General features: G+C 40.2%; 3 protein-coding genes across 3 annotated transcripts; 1 reads left to right on the top strand and 2 right to left on the bottom strand.

Moving 5' to 3' along the window:
- Window positions 1–1,020: 1,020 nt before the first annotated feature.
- On the top strand, window positions 1,021–2,915 carry LOC124182919 (larval cuticle protein A2B-like). Its single transcript, XM_046570727.1, has 2 exons — window positions 1,021–1,099; window positions 2,336–2,915. The coding sequence occupies exons 1-2, from the start codon at window positions 1,088–1,090 to the stop codon at window positions 2,789–2,791; spliced, it is 468 nt and encodes a 155-aa protein (XP_046426683.1). The 5' UTR covers window positions 1,021–1,087; the 3' UTR covers window positions 2,792–2,915.
- A 2,106-nt stretch (window positions 2,916–5,021) lies between these two features.
- Window positions 5,022–7,859, bottom strand: LOC124182910 (cuticle protein 21-like). The gene is made up of 2 exons (XM_046570719.1): window positions 7,828–7,859; window positions 5,022–6,324 (listed from the first exon to the last, which is right to left on the bottom strand). Exons 1-2 carry the CDS (start codon window positions 7,837–7,839, stop codon window positions 5,602–5,604), a joined length of 735 nt encoding a protein of 244 aa, XP_046426675.1. The 5' UTR covers window positions 7,840–7,859; the 3' UTR covers window positions 5,022–5,601.
- A 4,428-nt stretch (window positions 7,860–12,287) lies between these two features.
- On the bottom strand, window positions 12,288–14,741 carry LOC124182924 (larval cuticle protein A2B-like). The gene is made up of 2 exons (XM_046570733.1): window positions 14,558–14,741; window positions 12,288–12,821 (listed from the first exon to the last, which is right to left on the bottom strand). The coding sequence occupies exons 1-2, from the start codon at window positions 14,567–14,569 to the stop codon at window positions 12,447–12,449; spliced, it is 387 nt and encodes a 128-aa protein (XP_046426689.1). The 5' UTR covers window positions 14,570–14,741; the 3' UTR covers window positions 12,288–12,446.
- Window positions 14,742–17,914: the final 3,173 nt, after the last annotated feature.

Raw genomic sequence — 17,914 nt, 5'->3', positions numbered from 1 at the left:
AGCTAACACGAATGTAAATCGGTCCGCTCGCTGACTTGAATACAAAAATAATATCGGTTGGCCAATTTCAGGCAAGGCCAAAGGCTCTGACGACATTCACGCAATCGCTAAGAATCGAGTCAATTTTAATACCCGTTTTTCCAACGTTTTATAATCGTCGTATCGACACCCGACGGTAAAAATATCACGGATATGTAGTCTGGATAGAAAAAGTATGGAGACGAAAATGTTTGCACGTCAAAATTGAAAAGGTTGAAAAGATTTTGGCGGTCGCGCTTACTTGCATTACCACAATATTATACTGAATTACAATGAAAAGGAATGAAGGAAAGAAAATGTAATTAAAACTCAAGTCGAAACACGTCTTTTATTGACCAGGAGAAATTTATCACTTTCTTGGTTTCTTTGGTTCACGAACCACGTCAAAGTATCAAATACTTTCCTCCGAGCAAATTTTATATAATCAATGAGAAACAGCCAGTTGGCCTAATTGGGCAAAGCCGAGAGTTCACTGTTCATAGTCTCATCTCAAGTGGTCTGTAAAGCATCCAGTTTAATCTGATTTCTTCAGGTATTAAGCGCAGGACGGTTGAATATCCTTTTACTAAAACACCAGATGGCCTCTTGAGAGATTCCGGTCCCCCAGTTCGTCCAATGGTCGATTGCCCCGATAAAAATCTCCAGCAATATCAGATGCTGCCTCATTTCGTGTTCGTCTAAGTCACTTCATATTAACGGTAAATTGAGCAGACAGTGTGTCAGGACTTTCTGTATTTCGGGAGTTGGTACTTGGGAAAGGTGGTGTTGAGTGATGGGCGCGCATAGAGTGCAGATGGGACTCGAATTTGATCGCTGGATGATCGCAATGGCGATCCAGTTTCCTTCCTTTACGAGGAGTTGCATCAGATGACCTTGCAGTCGACTACCCTTGCTGGGAATTATAGGCTACGCAATTGTCACGTTGCCAGTGGGAGTGGTGGTTTGACATTGTGACACCTTCAACGATATAAGCGTAGCGAATTCCTGCTCAGGCTCATCAGTTGCTGCTTCAGTTTCACTCGCTGCTATCGGTGCTCGTTTCATTATCATGGCATTCAAGGTAGATGGATATTCATTCTTTATTCATTTTGTAGTTTGTCGCTTGTTTCAGTGTCTTGAAACCTGTATGTACCAACAGTTCTCAAGATTGGTATAATAATGTAAAAACATTAGTTATAGAATATGTTGGGTTATGTTTGATCAATGTATCGTTAGTTTAATCAAGTATTTTTGATTAGAGTAGAATTCACTGCTTCTCACCTGATTGGATTTGAATTTGATTATTTTAATTTCTCATTTCCAGATTCTTAGATTAACGAAATTTGAATCTCCTGACGGGCTTAGTTTATTCGTTATTTTTTACGATTTTGAAGCCGGGTTCAGATGAGTTAGCCTCACAAGGAATCGCGAATTGATATCAAAAAGATCGTTAAATTGATTTGAAATTTCGTATTAACACTTGAGCCACCTTAATTTAGTCTATGTAGAATGCAAGCATTTCATTCATCAAACAGAATTGTTCTAGTTCTTCAACTAACGAGAATTTTGTTTTGCCGTATCTTATGATTCGTTGGAAATGATCTTCTCAGTGATCGAGACGATTGTAGAAAGCGTGTTTCGATTATCGGAAGCCTATAACTCAGTCGTCTGAGTAGAAGGTTCGTTATTGTTAACAACAAATTGCAAAACGATCTACCCCGAGGTATGAAATTATGAGGGAGGCTTTGAATCCAACGTCAGATGTGATTGAAAATCGAAATCTGTTGTCAAAAATTACAATCGAAATAAAGCTATTAAAAATTTAGCGACTTGCTCAAGATTTCATTAATCACTTCGTAGTTTCTACTTCTTTGACTACTGAGAGAGTTTTTTAAATCTAAAGTACAATGGGTACGAAAATGATCTGTTCAACAATTAAAGCTATTGTCGGCAGCATGTTCCGATTACAAGAAGCCTAGTCAGTCGTTTGAGTATAGAGTCAATTATTGCTAACAACAAATTGCAAAAAGATTTACTCAAAGCTGCGAAGTTACGAGGTAGGCTTTCATTCCAACGTCGGTTGAATTTGAAAATCAAAATTTGTTGACAAACATCACAATCTAGTTGAAGTTATTGGAAATTCTTTGGTCGATCGCAGCTCGGTGAGACAACCGAAGCGTGATTAATCCCGAGTCTCGCGAATCGTAATCCTCAAAAGCACCTCATCCACCGATCGTTGCCACCCTGAAACCGATCGCCCAATAACTGCGCGTTCGACCTCCGCCAACCTGACCTAACTAAATTCCGCAATTCGCAGCTCTGCATCCTTCTCGCCGTGGCGGCAGTCGCCAAAGCCGGAGTAGTTCCGGTAGCTCCAGCGGGTCCGGTCCTGGCAAAGATCGAGGACTTCGACCCGGCTCCCCAGTACAGCTTCGCCTACGACGTCCAAGACTCTCTGACCGGTGATTCCAAGGCGCAGTACGAGACGCGAAACGGAGACGTCGTCCAGGGCAGCTACTCCCTCGTCGAGCCCGACGGCACTCGTCGCATCGTCGAATACACCGCCGACCCCGTTAACGGCTTCAACGCCGTCGTCAACCGGGAACCAGCCGTCGCCGTCGCTCCCGTCGTCGCCAAGGCTGCTCCAGTCGTAGCCTCCGCCCCCGTTGTCGCCAGGACGGCTCCATTACTTGCTGCCCCCGTGGCTTACACCATCCCCAGAGCCGTGGCCGCGAGACTCAACGTTCCAGTCGGTGCACCAGTCGTAGTGTAACGTCAACGGGTTTCATTTATTGTCGACGCTATTGATGTGCCCAATTGTTTTGTAAATATCACACATGAAATACCGAATTTGTAAAAATTTTCAGTCACAGTAAAACCGTTCATTCCCAATTAAATTTTGTTCGATGATTGTTTATAATGTAGGTGTAGCTGCAGGTGAAAGATTACGTTTGAGAGTCTGAAAATAGCGAGAGAGGGAGTTACGCGATCATTTTTATGCTTCACTGCATCAGCCGAGTGCCGTTTAGTTCCCGTCTCATCGCAAAATAAATCTTCAATGTATTATACTTATATCCTGTAGCGATCGAGAAATTGAATCGAAACGAACGTCTGTTTCAACTTGACAATAGGAGCGCGTTCTTTCGCTTGCGTAATTTCTGCTTATTCAACCTTGTCGCGATGTGTGAATAATCGTGTACAAACATGATTTAATGCCCTCAATTCCCGAGGAATGACTCAACGAGAATTCGAGAGGCATTCGAATTGGAGAAAAAAAATGAAAGAAGAAGCAAATTATTCTAATCGCGTAATCAGATGCCAAAGATGATTCACCGCAGCTCGTCTTATCAAACTTTCATTACTTTCTATGTTAAAAGAATCAACGCACAAGTTTCGAAAAGTCACCCAACAGCAGGACTTGGTCCGGTGAATCGGTATTCTGTTTGTTTGTTTATTGTACAATCGCTTAAACATATTAACTTGATCGTAAAGTTTTACGAAAACTATTCAGATGGTGAATTTACCTTCGGCTAAACGCAGAAAACTTAATTATAATGCACACATAAGTCGTTGAGAAAAAGAAAAAGTTGAAGAGAAGTGATCAGAAAACTGCTTCGAACAATATTTTTTACATGCGTGCCGATTCGATTGTGATTCGCAAATGTTGATGCAACGCAATGCATGTGTGTCACGTTTTATGGCACATACACAGATATTATGACCTATAGATGCGAGTGAGAAATTATAGAGGCGTCTGAATATTCGCTCGAGTGTTTGTATAAGTGAGTCAGAGTTTCGGGCCAATCTGAATTCGATTCACGCTCCTTCTTTGAGCCTGCAGTCACAATACGAGCGTCTCTTTCTTACTTGGAAACTTGTGCAACAAGATTAAGCAGTCACATTTATTACGGTTGTATGCGATCGCCGAGTTACGCTAAGATTACGTTCAGCTGGGTGTGGTTGCTGCGCAATTCGAAGAACACGATTTTGCGGCTAGAAAATTTTCAGACAAATGCACTTCAGTTTAATTTTTAGAAAATTCCCGAATGTTCGAGAAATTCAGTGTAACTTATCCTTCGCTACTTCTTGACGGTCTATCCATTCCTCGATCTTACAATTAGATGAGATTATTTTTTTGTGTAATGTCAAAAACGGATCTTGCGTTTTTTGAAAGGCTCTCATCGGCAAGATAGTTGCTTACAAAACGGGAACTGGATTTGAGATGAAAGAAGGAAGAATTATTTATTTAAAGTACCAGATGTTGGTATGCAATGTTTTAAAGTTTCAAGTGATGCGATTCATACAAATTTAAATAGAGCAAGTTTCACTGTTTCAGAGCAGCCTTGTTGAAAGAAACAATTTCGTAATCATTATGATTGAAATTTTCTTCCGGATAACTTAAATTAGAAGTTATATTGACATTGATCGAACAGATTAACGTCAACGAAAAAGAGTATCCGACATACGTATTTCTTATTTTGTGTTTAATAAAGAGTTAAATTTATCCAGTTTCGTAAATTCAGTAGACACTCTCTTTTCGTCAGACTGTCGACAATCCTACTTCGTATTTTTCTCTCCAGAATTTCACCATCAAGTGGGTATAAATTAAAAACCAAGTATTGAAACAGGCTTACAAACGGTTTATTTACCTTACAAGATATTACACAATTCCAGATACAAAAGGGATTTATCCGTGACGTGCATAAGTCACCGCACCTTGCACTCGGAAGAAAAATTTGTCAACCGGTGAACCTACGTCAGAAACTCTGTTGTTACGAATAACAAATGTATATTTCTCTGACAATGAATGTACTTTTATACGATGCTAAGTAAAAAATATCGAAATCTTATCTCGATGATATACTAGAGTGAAGGATATTGGAATTATAAGTCAAAGAAGTACGTCACATAAATTATGGGACCTTTTCAGAACGATATAAATTTATTATTAACACTGTCAGCAGCAGATGAAAAAACGAAATCAAAATCCAAATTTGGACATTTATGGATATGAAAAAATATTTGTACGACGATGTTCGTTTTTCCATCTGTTCCTGACACTGTTAATAAGTGTAATATCGTTCCGAGAAGGACCCACACACTCGGGTCGAAAAGTTATCAAATAATTCATGTGACGTACTTGTTTGACCTACAATTCGAATATCCTTCACTCCACGATGCTAAATAAATTTCAATCGCATAGAATAAAGCTACAATTTATAAAAATAATTAAAAAAAAAAGAAAAACAAATAGATTGACTGACACGTTCACAACGAAGATATAAAAATTTTCTTTCCGGTTACAAGCAAGCATTTCTCCAAGGGGTCGGGATTACAGAAGCACCATTTTTGGCAACACGAGTACCACATTTAGCCAAAAATTTTCGATCATTCCAGTATATATATTTGCAGGTCAATGGTATGCGTGAAAGAATTTGAACTGTGTTCTACATTGCTTGAATAATGATAAGTTTCTCAGGTTTACTTGATCACAGAATTCGGAAAGAACCGTACGGATGTGAACGAATATGAAATCAGCGGTAAAAAACGGTGCGTCCATTTCCCTGGCCGGCTTTTGACACCTCACAATGCGGCGGGGGCGTAAGTCAGACCGGCGGCAGGGGCGGAGTAGGCGAAGGGTGAGGAGTAGGCTGCGGTGTAGGCGGAGTAGGCAGGGTAGGTCGCGTAGTTGAGGGTAGAAATTTTTGCAAGGGGTGCAGCGACCACCGGGGCCTGTGCCGTGTAGGCCGCGTACTTGAGGGGCGCTGCTGCGGCCCTGACGGGGGCCAGGGGGGCGGCTGGGGCGCTGGCGACGAGTCGAGCGGGGGCGGAGGCCTTGGGGGCGGGGTCCTTGGCCAACGGAGCGTTCCTGAGGGGCCCGGAACGGGCCTCGACGACCTCGACGTCGGAGTCTGGGCCCGACGCTGGGATGGCTGGAGCGACGGGGGCGGCGGGGGCGGCAGGAGCGACTGGGAAGGCGGCGGCGGCTGGGGCCAGAGCGACGGCGGCCAGGGCCGGTTCGTTACTGACGACGGCGTTGAACCCGTTGACGGGGTCCGCCGTGTAGTCGACGATGCGACGAACTCCGTCGGGCTGAATGAGAGAGTAGCTGCCCTGGACGATGTCTCCGTTTCGCGTCTCGTACTGCGCCTTGGAATCACCGGTCAGAGTGTCTTGGACGTCGTAGGCGAAGCTGTACTGCGGGACCGAGTCGAAATCCTCAAGCTTAGCCAGCACTGGTGCGGCTGGTGCCACTGGCACTACTCCGCCATTGGCCACGGCTGCCACTGCCAGGACAATTATGAGCTGGAAGAAACGAAACAAAGAATCTTTGATACCATGGGGGTGCTGATGGGGATTTATTTTAACCCTTAGCGGCCACATGGGGTAACTCGTTACCCCATGCTGAAAAACCTAGTTGTACAAGACACGTATATGGGTGTTTTAAGACTTCTAACCGATTGTCTCATGTTTTTTGAAGAGTTCTTCAATATTTGTAATGATTTTTATCAGTCAATTTGTAGATGGCGTTCAAAAAACTGGTCGTATATGTGAAAATTCAGAAAAAATGGCTTTTTTCAGAAGAAAATTCATTACTCCGCCATTTTTCAATATCGAGGGCTAAAATTTTAGGATTGCACGCGCAACATATACCACTGCCATAAAAAAATAACGCTATCCGCCGATCATTCAAAGAGTATATCTATTTTGCAAAATTACCGGAGGGGCTAATAATTTCACTTATTCTGAGCCTGGGGTAACTAGTTACCTCGTGTGGCCGCTAAGGGTTAATAGGTGTCACTTTTGTCACTTCGCGACTGATATTTGTAAGTCAAAAAACAGGTAACCGACACGGAGATTGTATTTTATAGTGAAACTGTTGAGAGACTCTGCCGATGGCGTTACTAGTGGTTGAATTTTTACCTTCCGGTTGCCAATTGAAACAGTGGTTTATACTAACACGAATACAATACGAGAGAATGGAATCTGATGGGAATGATAAGTGTACGTGGTTCAAGATCCGTTGCAACTATTCATGGAGTAAAAACGAGGTTGAACAGAAATTCGATCACACCGAATATCTATTGACGGTTTGAGTTACATATTCCCATTTTCAAATCGCGGCGGTATGACGAGAGCAACCTCAAAGGTAACATCGATACACGTTTCACCCTGAATGTTGCAGTACAATTTACTCTATAGCAGTCTTCGCCTGACAGTGTTCGAACGATCTGTCCGATAGTTTGAGCCAATAACGTCTGGTGAAACTCAAGTGCAGCCAAATCAATTCACAGCACTACCCACCATATCCGGGAACCCCGATTCTAGGATGGTCAGTGCAACGCGTTTTTGACGTAATCGACTCGAGCCGACTATCGCCACTCCCCGTGACCATATTTCGTATTCATACGCAACAGGTGATATAATGCAATAAAATTTAGCCTCATTGGAGTTGTTATAATGCAGCGACACGTACCGGAGGATTATTTATACGTGCAGGGTACTCGTGAATAAAAGGACGCCAATGGAATATGCTTTGTCGTCGCGTAACGTCCTGGGACAGAACTGCACCTACTTGTGTCTCTGTCATTTTGTTGTCACTTTTGAAATAGTTGTTTTGTTCGTTAAGATGAATCCGTGGTTGAATTTGCTTCGTGAGGATGGATCGATCGTCAGCCAGTTCACGAAAGTCCGTCTTTCAACCGTCAGTCAAGTTGGTTATCCTTCTTTCTAATGATTGGTCGAAAACTCATCTTCCGCGATTACGGTTCGATGGGAACCTCGAGGTCTTGTCACCCGAAAACTCACCTTGCAAGCCATGTTTGTTCGTAAGAGGATCGGCGAAGAAACACTGATGCTTTGGGGTGAGATTGTCTGGGTTTATATAGTTGCGATGCGCCGGGACGGCTGCATCGGCTCGCCCCCACCTCCGTCCTCGTGATGACCTCCCGGTGCGCTATCGCCGTCGTCTTTCTTCATATCAAAGGCTTCACCGTCCATCGTTAAATGCGGCTCTTACTGACATCGGCAAGGCAGCTACGCGACCAGGGAATCAATCGATACCGATACCCGAGATGCAAATCGCGACGGAGATTATCACCGGCGACAACTAATGACCACAAGCGCCGGATCCTTGTTCGAAGTAGAGAAACATCCCGTCGGAGTGAAGTCACGCAAGAAATGCCGGTGAAGAATCCTCCAGGACTCTTCACCCTGAAAAGACCAGAAAAGAGACCAGAGATCAGTCTGATTGGTTAATACTGAACTGATTCAAACTTTGGACTGTCTTGACTGCCCTTGGATTTGAATTTGCGAAACAAATCCACTCGCCAGGTATTAGATGGAATACTAACGTTCTCGAGGACATTCACGGTCAGCCGTATTTTCGGAAAATGACCTGTGATCCGGTTTCGATTTGGAATTTGCGAGTCACACCAATTCGATGTCGAAGAATAGAAGCTACCCTGTTTTCCGCAGGATCTCGATTTTCGCAGCTAAGCTGGTTTTTGGTCAGCCTTCAGTGGCCTTGGATTGAAATGTGCGAAATGACTGGATACCCTGAGGCGTTAGACGGAATAACAATTGTCTGTAGAGCGGTCAAGACCAGTCGTGTTTTTGGTAAATCGCCCGCCAGGACTCGCTTGAAGGTTTGTTTGCATTTGATTAAACGAGCTGATGGCTGCCCCCTCGATCCTGGCGTACGACCTCTCGAACTTTTCTACAACGATGGTTACTCAATAGATGGTGACTCGTCCCGGAAAGACCTCAGCGACTCCACGCTTACGGCGCATTGTGAGTTGGGTGTTCGTAGTTCGATCACGAACTAGACCAACTGGGCAAAACCTAAATTTTCAACTTTGACATTATTCAAAACCACGTCACTGATAGCTGGGACTCATACTAAACATCCTCGATCTCTTTCCTGCCCGATCCGATCCGATTAGTCATCCCTCTCCGTCGTCCACGAAATTATCCTGTAACAACATTGCATGCTAGTCCAGATTTAGAGTGCAATAAGACACCGAGGTAAAGATTTCAGTCGGAATTCGTAACATCTTATCACTTTGACTTTTTGGATGAATGGCTTGTCCGTTTTTACCACCAGCGTCTACTATCATTTTTTAGAATGTGGTTACGGTTTTGACAATGATGATCCGGAGAGCAAACGTCTTCCAAATTTTCTACGCGCAATCGACTTGAATTTGGTTGCATTGGATATTGTTGTAATAATGAAATGTTGAATAGATATAACTGATACCGTATTTTCGCTTCCTGTAAATTGGGGTCAAAATGACCCGACACCGTCTTCACCTTGAATTCCGCGAAAAAGATCTAAAATAATCTAATTTGATCCAACATAAGGAAATATCGTAAAGGTCGTTGATTCATTCTTTTTCCAAATACTCAACTTCACTCACTCAAATAAATATCTTTTTTCATCGCGTGGTGTATCCATATTTTTTTTTAAATATCTGTACCTTGAGAGCTACTCAGTCAATTTTCAGCTCAAAATATTGAATAAATACAGTGAGTTATGATTTTTTCAGTGGAATAATCCATTTTCCGATATTTCGTTGCTTTATGAATTTGTTTTTTTACATTCAAAATTTCATTTTGCTAGAAATAACTAGTTTGCCTTGAAATATAATAGTTAAAGGGTACCCCAGAATTTTTTCAAGTTATTTGAATCTATATCTCCGTATCGACGCACTAATTTCTGAACAAGTATTGTACACAGGAGGTGCGCAGCGCAAGGATTAATTTCGTCTTAATGTTTTTGCGTGTCCCTTTAAAATTATGCAATTTCAAGTCACCATAAACATCCTTTACAATCGCTGTCCATATTTAACGTTCTAGCGAAACCCAGACCGATCTTGAAACGGCGTAAAGTTTTGCATTGACAAAAAAAAAAAAAAAAAATGGTACAAAAATATAAAAAAATATGGTTTACGTTCGGAACACTTTTCACACAATTTTTTTCAGTTGGATAATTTTTTCTCAATCCATGGAGTGACACGTGACACGTTTGACGAGGATTCGAATACAATAGTAGCTTCTGAATTGAGAATCATTAAAAAAAAAAAAAAATGACTAATAAACAAAGAATTTCAGTATCTGCGATATTTAGAAAATAACCTAATTATTCACATGGTTAATATAAACACAAGTAAAATTATGTAACGATTGTTTGTCTGGCTATTTGATTAAGGCACGCGTCCAGATTTGTGCGTGACAGTCTGAAGGCACGTGGAGTTCTACAGTCATCCACCTCACGCCTTGACACGTTATTCGCTGACAGTTGTGAGGTAACACGTAGTTGCCACCGTGTCATCTCTACTCACGCGCTTCTCTGTCGTCGTGAATTTATTTCTTTATTTTATTTTTTTTATTTTTTTGCTCTCTTTTTCTTTTTTCTCTTCATCCTTTGCTCAACTTTCCTGCCAGACGCGTCGAATCGCACTTCGTGTTTCATACTCGGTAATACCTTTCCGTCATTATTCAGTCCGCGTTAACAACGTAGTGAGAAATTTACAAGGGAAAGCTTTTGTAATATTGAAACTGCATCGCTATGCACTTTTCATTCATTGTGATTACAATCGGACGTGCAGAATTGCTGCATATTATACACGCAGTCCAGATTCCAGAAATCACATAACTGACGTGTCAGTAAACGGCCTTCCTTTTCTTTTAAAGATAATTTTAAATATGAAAATATTTGTGGAAAAAATTTTTTAGATCGAAAAAATTGACGGATCAATTTATAACTTGGAATCACCGATAAATTCCACTTTGCATTCGGATGATCGTCGGGATCTTGGGGGACAAAATTTCAATACCATCCGTGATTTTAACAATTTTTTTTTCTTGTCTTCTCTCTCGGGGATGAAATTAGAAGAAGAGGGACAAGATAATTCGAGGGTATCGCAATCGACAGTTTGCAAGAATACGATTTCGATTCGAGTGGATACAAGCCAAGGAGTTGCCAAACTCTTTTGGCGTCCGTTGTGCATACAATGAATTTATTCATACATTTTCTTCAATATCTTAGGCAACGTCAAACATCGCTCTGAATTGTAACCACGGTAGTGTAAATGTGCCGATGACATTGGTTCTCCCGTTTTTTTACGAAGGCGTTAAATGGTACCGTTAAATTGACTTTCAAACTCGTGTGAATCGCCAGTTGTTCACCGCCTGTCAAGCCGAACACTCCTCCCACTTTTACCAGAAAAACACTTTTCTCGTTATTTTTCATTAACCTAGATTTATCTGAAAATGCAAAAAATGTCGAAGGAGACAAGTTGAATGAAAAAAAATAAAAATTAAAAACCGTGACTATTGAATTTGCAATTAGTCTGATTAACGGTTTGGTCGGATCGTAATCAAACGGCGATCGGACTCGATATAACGATATTGAAAATTGATAGATTTCTGTCGATTTGTATTTTTTTTTTTTTTTGTTAAATTAATTGATCGGAGGCATCTCGCATACCGAGACAAACTCGTTAGATAATATTGTTCGAATGCAAATTGTACCTCGCGATTTATGTATTATTCCAGGCATGTTCTCACGGTGGCACGATCACCTGCTCGAACATACGTGAATTTTTTATTTGCGAAACGAACAAGCGTTTGAGCCAACGCGTTTCTTTCAGTTTCGCTTCTTTAAAGGGGATCGCCGCTGCTTTCTAATCACCGCTCAAGTCTTTCGACAATCTGACTTTATTGTCATTCATACATTGTTCCATCGCACACCACATGTGTTACGTAGTTACTACGGTAAACCGGCTCGTTGAGAAATACTCTGTCTTATATATACGAGCTGTAAAATTAACACTAGAATCGTTCCATTCCTATCGTATTATTGTTTCAGTAACGATTCCATCTTTATCGTTTTCAGTATAATCATAAATAGCAGGCACAGAAGCAACAATTAAAGAATTATAGTTACCGTGCAAATTATTTTCTGTATAAAAAAAAAAAAATAAATAACTCAAAACTTTCGTTGCAAATTCACTGAACTTTCGTTGATTTCCTGAGTTCTTAGTTTTCGAAATTTGGAACACCGTATCGTGTAATTTTGGAACGATTACAAAAAAATGAGTGAATCATTTGAAAAAAAAAAATATACAGCTTTGAAGGTGGTAGAAAATTTGGATTATTCGATCCATAAACGTTGGATCCATCTATTCAAAATTAGATTGATTAATACCGAAGATGAAGATTTAAAATCGGGCAAATCAAACGAAAAAAATAGAAATAACTGCTACCGATAATCGTGGTAAAAAAAAATCTTTATTTACATATAAAATATATATAATAAGTTTAGTTAAGGGTTGCATATGCGTGCGACATCTACGTATCGTGATCGTATTTACAAAAGAGTCCACTAGAAGGCGTCGCGACGCCGCAGACGCAGCAGCCTTTGGTTAATGGTGGTAACGATAGGCCGGCGCTGCTATAATCGGGGCGGCGGGAACAGCGGGAACTGCTTTAACGACCGCCGGTTCCCTGTGGACGACGGCGTTGAAACCGTTGACGGGATCGGCGGTGTATTCGACGGTGCGACGCGTCCCGTCGGCCTCGATGAAGCTGTAGCTTCCGCTGACGACGTCGCCGTTCCTCGTCTCCTGCTGGCTCTTCGCGTCCCCCGTCAGCGAGTCCTGGACGTCGTAGGCGTAGGTGTACTGGGGGTGGGGGTCGTACTCCTCCGTCTTGACGATCGGCGCCGTGGCGTAAGCCACAGGGGCTGGGATCACGCTCGACTTGACGACTGCCATCAGCGTCGTGGCGACGATTACGAACTTTAATTGAGAAGTTTTTGGTTTTTTTTTTTTTTTTTTTTTTTTTTTTGTGCTTTAGTGAGATTTATTAGTCACGAACTACTCAAGCCTGACGCCCATTTGAATTAGATAAATTACAAGAACGAAAGAAACAATTTTTTTGAGTCCAAATATGCGGAAATGGTGATTTTGAAAATTTTTTTGGATTTACTGGAAATTATTGGAGTGTGATGGTGAGCTTTTTTTCTGCTTTAGTGGGATTTATTAGTCATTAACCGTTCAAGTCTGACACCCACTTCAATTACATAAATTAGAAAAACAAAACAAACAATTTTGCGGGTGCAAATATGCGAAAATGGTGATTTTGAAAATTTTTAATTGGTAGCAAATTATTGGGGTATGATCGTGAGGTTTTTATTGTGCTTTGGTGGATCTGGTTAATCATTATAACCCCTCAAGTCTGATATTCACTACAAATAAATGAATTTAGAAAAAAGGAAACAATTTTTTTGACAACAAAACATTTTTTTGGATCCTAATACGTTAAGATGGTGATTTTGAAAAATGTACGTTTTCAATTTTTGTAGCCGAATAAGTGAATCTCTTGATGAATTTTGGAATTCTTGACTCTCTTCGCAAGATCAAACGCACCTTGTCAAATTTTGGTAGATTTTTTATTTTATCGAAATCAATCAATATATTAATGACAAAAAATTTTTTTCAATATGTCAAGTACAGCACGTCAGGCACTGTAAAAGGATTAGTGCGCTTGTGTAAATTTCTTGTATTTTTTTTAACTAAATTTGAATTTGGCAGAATCTCCAACTTTAAAAAGTTGCGAACTCGAGTTTTGACGACCTTCCGGCAAATTTGGGAAAACTTCCGTGGGAAAAGCAGGAATTTTATTACTGCAAAGGTTAGTATTTACGAAATTTAGTACATCGTATGTACGAATTTATTTGTGGAATGAGTGACAGACTTTTGGCACAGTCAATTCCATTAACAAATTAGTGACAATGCGAATTTATGCATAATGATTTAGTAGATTAATATTCGCTATTAATTTCAAAATTAGTTTAATCACAGTATGGATTTAAGCGTAAAGTGAAAAGGTATCGAACAAGAAATTGATTCTGAATTAGATGATTATTCACCGTGGAGTCTAATAATAAATACGTTAATAATCGCATGAATTTCAAGTGAAAATTTGAATCCTTCTTTTTCAGAGATCTTTTAATCGTTGATAATTCTTATTTGTCAAATTTTTACGTAACCGAAATTGTTAATTTTTAATCTCTCCTCTTTCTTCGTCCACCAATTAAATAAAAAAAATAAAAACTTGTCACAGTTCTATGAAAATGCCAAAAAATAAACGCTGGTAGATTTTTCTACCTCATCAATTTTATAGCGCGCGAGTGTCTGGTTGGAAGGTTGAAGAAGAATTGCCGCTGATTCTTGATGTCTAATTCGTGCTCATAGAAATTCATCAAAAACAATCTTAACTCACGTATCTTCATATTCATAAAGAGTCGGTGTAAATTTTTGTACGACCTTCTAACCAAGTACTCGGAAAAGAAAAAAACAAACGTCGGTCACCGCGAAAATTTCATCTAAATCCAACGAAACGTTGCTTCGTTTCGCGTCTCTTTAATTTACGGAAAATAATGCCGGACTAAAAACGAAATTGAACTCTCGAACGACGAAGAATTATCACCAATTAGACCTTGCACTTCAAAATTCGTTGGAGCGAATCTCACCTTGGCGACCATTTTGTGCTCGTGATGGTTTGGGGAACTTTGGAAGAGATACTGATGTCCGGTTGATCCGGTGCTCAGGTATTTATACTTATATTCCTCGACGATGCCCCCCAGGTTTTATTCCTCCGTAACCGAACCGAGCAACGCGCTGCACATTTAACGTTTGCCATTGCCACCCCACCTTAGAACATCGGTTCACCGCTGAACCTGAACAAGTTTTGTCCTCCTTCGCAGACGGAACTCTTCCGAAACGTGTCAAAGCTGCTGACACCAGAATTCGGCACCGATGCACCGGATGTGACCACTGAAAACTATTCATTCGTCAGGTTTTCGCTTCGAAACTGCCCGAAATGAAACCTCTGGCAACGCATCTCAGGATTCCAAAAATATAACTTTGAAAAAATGGCTCCAGGTTGACAAAAATGTGGTGCATGAAATCTTTTTTGTTTTGTTTACCAAATTTTTAAATCCAATCAGGAATTAAGTTTAATCCTATCTTGCACCAGTTACAAAAAATTACCGGAATAGTTACAAGAAAATATCTTGACAGTGACAGGAATAAAAAATAATAGTTTTTTTTTTGACACAGGTAGAATCCTCATTTTTACTTCGCACCCAGAACAGCAATCTTCATTTACAGTAAGAATTGAAAATAGTTAAGAAACGTGTTGTAACCATATCGAGAAATTTTCTCGCGATGCGAAAAATTGGCAAGCATGCTTCGTTCGAAGGTTGAAAAATTGAAAGCGATCGAACGGCAAATCAGGTTTTTTAACGGAAATTTACTCCTGTCAGTTCTACGATGTTGAAATTCGAGCACGGTTTGTCCCTACGATTAAAGCGTAGTTCTCACCAGTGCAGTTCGGGTCAATTGTTGTCCAATCTGGCGGATGCTTTCACCGTTGCGTAAGTTTGTCCTCGTCTTTGGTACAAGTGTAACACTTCCGTCACGAGCTGGACAACCCTTGAATACGAAACAGCGCATCACCGGCTATATTCACGCTGTTGGCCGTCGTGCTTGTACCAACTCCTACGCGAAACAAACGTCTTTCGCGAGTGTGCGGAAAGCAAATTATATTCAAACACGTGTGTGAGAGAATGCACGTTTGCTGGAAATATTTTTTTATGCAACTTATGACCGCGGAAAAGTAGAATATTAAATATTTATACCAACATTTTTATGTACAGTAATGCTTATTAATAGGTTTACAGTGAGTTACTAATTTTTTTGGAATCGAAACTGAAACGAGTTTTCTTTATATAGATACTTACGAGTCTACAGTGATCAATGTATCGTTTATTTCTCCTGTCACTTGGGTCACTGACTGAGATTTGAATTAAAAAGGAAACTCGTTCCAGTTATGATTACAAAAAAAAAAATAGTGAGCCACTGGAAACCTGTTGATGAACATCGCTGTACTTATTACGATGTGAGAATTGACTTCTTTGAATTGTTGACGAATAATACTTGCCTTCAAAGTTAGCAAATCATTTTCAAAATTACCTGGTTTTGCATAACGAGGCCAAAGATGGTTATTTTTACCATTATCTGTTTCTAACATGGTGTGATCATTTTTAAAAAATCACTATGAAGATATGATATTTTCAATGCAATTCAATGATATGTTACTTTTAATTACAGTCCGTTTTTACTTTAATTAGCATCGAATTTCCTTGAATAATTGAAAACTGCTCGCCTCAACATTTGATCAAACAAAATATCGTCAAGAAAATGCACCCATTTCTTGTGAAAGCCGTAAAAAATTAGCCAGAAAATTTCTCGGACTAAGCGAAAAACAATTTCATAGTAGAATTATAATTCAAAGTTTATCAGCTAATAGTTTGGAATTCAATCGAAATAACTAGTTTTTTCAACAACTCGCGAGCTTAGTATGAAAGAAACGTCTTATTATTTCAGGGCCAATAACAAACAGGATCTAACTATCAGCTTGTTAAAATGCACGACGCTGAACGAGTATAGAAATTTCACTTCCTGTCGGCCCATAGCAATTAGCGTTAATGAGACGTGGCTTACGCCTTTTTAGCGGGTGTTGTTCCATCGAGAAAGCCACATCACTTTTGAGCAACTCACAGCAGGATCTTCGCAAAATATCGGCAGTATGATTTTTTGGAATTTATTCAAATTACGCAGGCTGGTTGACCAAAAATCAATAGTCGTTCTGCGAGTATTTGCCAGATTGTTATATTCGTAACCTAAGAGAAGAAAATACTACAATTATAAAAAAAGTTTCAGAGGTTGGTGATCCGTTTCACATCGTTTTAATATTGTTCAAAATCTAGTTATACATTCGTTTGATTTCACTCTAACTGGCTAATTTTATTTAGAGACTTATTTGATGCTTGTAAATTGACTGGAATATTTTTCACTCGTCACGTTGGCATAGCTAAATGGTCAATTTTCAATAAATGAGAATATCGAATGACTACGTAAAATAAAAGAAATCTGCTCGAGTGATATTGTGAAAAACAGTGTTTTGAATAACGCGAACAATCGTAGAAATTGAAACAGAACTATTCTACTAGATCCTCAACAATTCCAATGATATTTGAAACAGAGCATCGATATCTAGCGACAAGCTTTCGTATACACAGAACTCGGTAACTTACGAACATAATAATCTGATAAATGTTTAATAATGTACGATTATTTCGTATGATAAAATTGATAAAACGTATCGATTTTCGGCCAACCGATGTCCTTCAATTCGAGTTGGGTTATATTTTGAAAATGATTAAAAAACGATGAAATCCTTGACGCGGTCGGACTGAACTTGAAATGGAAATAAACCTGTGGAGGGTGTCGAATGAGTTGCGCGAGCGGTCATCCCGGCAGATGATTCAGCGACTTTCATTGATGCTCGTTGAAGACGAGAATAAGCCTTGGCCGTGACTGCGTCGAGGGCACTGGGACGAGGAACTCGGTGATCGCGAGATATTTTTAAAGATGCCACAAGGCGCCGGGGCCATCCTTGAGAGAGTGAACGAACCTGAAACCGTGCCATCTCCGACGGTTATGCAACCCGAAAGATAATCGCCGCGGGTCTCTCACCTCACGAACCATCCTCCTTCTTATTTTTTCGCGAAATCTTGACCGCGAGGTTGTTCAACTCTGGAAACACGAAACCTCTCGCGAGTTGAAATCGGTTCGGACCGAGGTGTTTGGAAATAAACCTCATTCAAATCTTGTCTGAAATATCGCGTCAGTTTTGAAATAGCATAAATATAAATTTTCGAAATCGTTTGAAATGGTTGAATGATATTTTCTTAAATCTCGTACGGACGGCACGTGAAGATCGATCATCTTTTGCAAATTGGATATTATTGTTTGCGTTGAAA

The sequence above is a fragment of the Neodiprion fabricii genome, chromosome 5 (assembly GCF_021155785.1).
Source record: "Neodiprion fabricii isolate iyNeoFabr1 chromosome 5, iyNeoFabr1.1, whole genome shotgun sequence".
Classification (NCBI taxonomy): domain Eukaryota; kingdom Metazoa; phylum Arthropoda; class Insecta; order Hymenoptera; family Diprionidae; genus Neodiprion; species Neodiprion fabricii.
The sequence above is the reverse complement of the archived record's forward strand: the minus strand, read 5'-3'. Positions and strand labels throughout refer to the sequence as shown.